General features: G+C 40.4%; 1 protein-coding gene across 1 annotated transcript; it reads left to right on the top strand.

Annotated features, from left to right (window-relative positions):
- The first annotated feature begins 284 nt into the window (after window positions 1–284).
- LOC140004724 (uncharacterized) lies at window positions 285–2925 on the top strand. The gene is made up of 3 exons (XM_072044865.1): window positions 285–947; window positions 1624–1772; window positions 2199–2925. The coding sequence occupies exons 1-3, from the start codon at window positions 285–287 to the stop codon at window positions 2923–2925; spliced, it is 1539 nt and encodes a 512-aa protein (XP_071900966.1).
- The last annotated feature ends 209 nt before the right edge of the window (window positions 2926–3134 follow it).

The following is a 3134-nucleotide window of genomic DNA, read 5'->3' as shown; positions in this document are numbered from 1 at the left end:
TAGATTGGGTTAGGAGAGTTGAGCAAGTGTTTGAAGTCCACAATTACTCTGAAGAGAAAAAGGTGAAACTTGCGGCTATTGAATTTGAAAATTATGCATCCATTTGGTGGGAGCAAGTATGTGCCACAAGGAGGAGAAATAGGGAACAACCAATTGACACTTGGGCTGAAATGAAGCAAGTGATGAGGAAACGATTTGTACCCTTCCATTACACCACGGACTTGTACAATCTGCTCCAACGACTCACCCAAGGGTCTAGTTCGGTTGAAGAGTACCACAAACAAATGGAGGTAGCAATGATAAGGGCCAATATACAAGAGGATTCGGAAGCAACCATGGCAAGATTCCTTAATGGATTAAATCCTGAAATTAGGAAGAAGGTTGAGCTTCAAGACCACTTTGAGCTACAACAAATGGTGTCTTATGCAGAAAAGGTGGAAAAGCAAGCCTTACCTATAAAGACACCTAGTGGCCGAACCACTACATCCTCTTCCATACCTTGGAGAAGAGATCAATTGCCAATATCCAATGCTTGGCCGAGGCAAGGCAATAAAGAAAGGGAAAACAGGCGAATGGAGCAACCGTTCCATTCGAGTGCAACTCCTTCTAAACCAACCCCGCGGCCGACTCTTCCAAGGGCAAATACATCTACCAACCAGCCAAAGGCATGTTTCAAATGCAAGGGAATTGGCCACCTCATGGCTCAATGCCCTAACCGAAGTATCATGTACATGAATGAAGAGGGAATGTGGCAAAGCGAAGGAGAAGAAGAATATGCGGACATGCCACCACTTGAAGAAGAAGGGAAGGATGATGACCTAGTTGAAATAGAAGAGGACCCCGTAACTCGAACTATGCTGACTATAAGAGTGCTAAATGCACAAGCTCAAGAAAATGATCTCCAACGGACCAACATTTTTCATACGAGATGCAAAATTGGAGATGAGGTATGTCTCATGATCATTGATAGTGGCCTTGTACTAATTGCGTAGTTGCTGACTTTGTTGAGCAAAAACACCTTCCATGCACTTACCACCCTAAACCCTATAGACTATCTTGGTTAAATGATGGGGGGAAGTCAAGGTGACCAAACAAGTTTTAATCGCTTTTTCTATTGGTCGATACAAGGACCAAGTTTTATGTGATATAATTCCTATGCAAGCTAGTCATGTCTTGTTAGGGCGTCCTTGGGAGTATGATCGGCAGGCTGATCATATTGGACTCACTAATAAGTATAAGTTCATTATGGACAACCTCAAGATCACTCTTTCACCCTTGACACCTACACAAGTGTATGAAGAACAATTGCATCTAAGAAAAGAGTGAGAGAAAAGGCAACTGAGAGGGGCAAAGAAAAAGCCGAATGTGCCTGAGGATGAGAAAAAAAAGAAAGTAGAGGCCGAGTTGAGTGAAAGAGAAAATTCGAGTGGGAAAAGACTCAGTGAGGCCGAGAGCTTGAAAGCGAAGAAAAGGAGCTTTTATGCAAGTGTGCATGAGATAGATAGGGTCTTGAATGCACAAAGTCTTCTCATAGTACTTATGTACCGGGAAGCCGATTATTCTTCTTTTTACACACTTGGCACAACCGATTCTCTTCCTAGTGCAATCTACTCTCTTTTGCAGGAATTGAAGGATGTGTTTCCGGAGGAACTACCGAAAGGATTACCTCCAATTCGAGGTATTGAACATCAAATCAACTTTGTTTCTGGAGCAATTCTACCAAATCGACCAGCCTATAGAGCAAATCCGGAGGAAACAAAGGAAATCCAAAGGCAAGTCGATTCCCTCCTTGAAAAGGACCAGGTTCGTGAATCTCTTAGTCCTTGTGCGGTTCCAGTCATTTTAGTACCGAAGAAAGAAGGGACTTGGAGAATGTGTACAGATTGTCGTGCAATTAATAAAATTACTGTTAAGTATCGTCATCCCATTCCTAGGTTAGATGATATGTTAGAAGAATTGCATGGGGCAATCATTTTCACTAAAATTGACTTAAGATCTAGTTACCATCAAATAAGGATAAAAGAAGGAGACGAATGGAAAACTGCTTTCAAAACAAAGTATGGTCTTTATGAGTGGCTTGTGATGCCTTTCGGCTTAACAAACGCTCTAAGTACTTTCATGAGATTAATGAATCATGTTTTAAGGCATTTTCTTGGAAAGTTTGTTGTTGTTTATTTTGATGATATATTGATCTTTAGCAAGTCTTTAGATGTACATGTTGAGCATTTGCGACTTGTTTTAAGTGCCTTGCGTGAAAATAGGTTGTTTGCTAACACGGAAAAATGTGTCTTTTGCACTCCTGAAGTTAATTTCCTTGGATATATTGTTGGTGCAAATGGCATAAGTGTTGATCCCGCCAAGGTAAAAGCCATCTTAGAGTGGCTGACTCCAACCAATGTGTCTCAGGTAAGGTCTTTTCATGGTCTTGCAAGTTTCTATAGGAGATTTGTTAAAGACTTTAGTACTATTGCAGCACCTTTGAATGAGGTAATTAAAAAGAATGTGGGATTTCAATGGGAAAAAGAGCAAGAAGAGTCATTTCTTAAGCTTAAGAAGTTGTTAACTTCGGCACCTATTCTTGCTTTGCCTAATTTTGATGTGACGTTTGAAGTTGAATGTGATGCTAGTGGGATCGGCATAGGGGCTGTCTTACATCAAAATAATAGACCCTTGGCATATTTTAGTGAAAAGTTGAGTGGGGGAGCTCTTAATTACCCTACTTATGATAAAGAATTGTATGCTGTTGTGCGTGCTCTTGAAGTGTGGCAGCATTATCTTATGCCTAAGGAATTTGTGATACATACTAATCATGAATCAATTAAATTCCTTAAGGGTCAGGGAAAGTTGCATAAAAGACATGCGAAGTGGATTGCATTTATTGATTCCTTTCCGTACATCATTAATTATAATGAAGGGGAAAGATAATGTCGTTGCGGATGCATTGTCTAGGAGGTATACTTTGATCACTAACATGAGCACTAAGCTACTTGGTTTTGAGCACATTAAAAACATGTATGCACATGATGGCGATTTTTCTAATGTGTTTCAAGCTTGTGAACATGCTGCATTTCAAAAGTACTATAGGCATGAAGGTTTCTTGTTCAAAGAAAATCGCCTGTGTATTCCCAATTGGT

This window comes from Coffea arabica, chromosome 4c, assembly GCF_036785885.1.
Source record: "Coffea arabica cultivar ET-39 chromosome 4c, Coffea Arabica ET-39 HiFi, whole genome shotgun sequence".
In the NCBI taxonomy this organism is placed as follows: domain Eukaryota; kingdom Viridiplantae; phylum Streptophyta; class Magnoliopsida; order Gentianales; family Rubiaceae; genus Coffea; species Coffea arabica.
Note: the sequence above shows the minus strand (reverse complement) of the source record. Positions and strands in the feature narration are given on the sequence as shown.

Bases quoted from the DNA above. Each gene is read 5' to 3' on its own strand.
- LOC140004724 (XM_072044865.1), top strand. From the start codon at position 285: ATGGAGGTAGCAATGATAAGGGCCAATATACAAGAGGATTCGGAAGCA. The intron at 948-1,623 runs GTATGTCTCATG...TCTCTTTTGCAG, and splicing joins GATGCAAAATTGGAGATGAG to GAATTGAAGGATGTGTTTCC. The intron at 1,773-2,198 runs GCAAGTCGATTC...ATTGATCTTTAG, and splicing joins GAAACAAAGGAAATCCAAAG to CAAGTCTTTAGATGTACATG.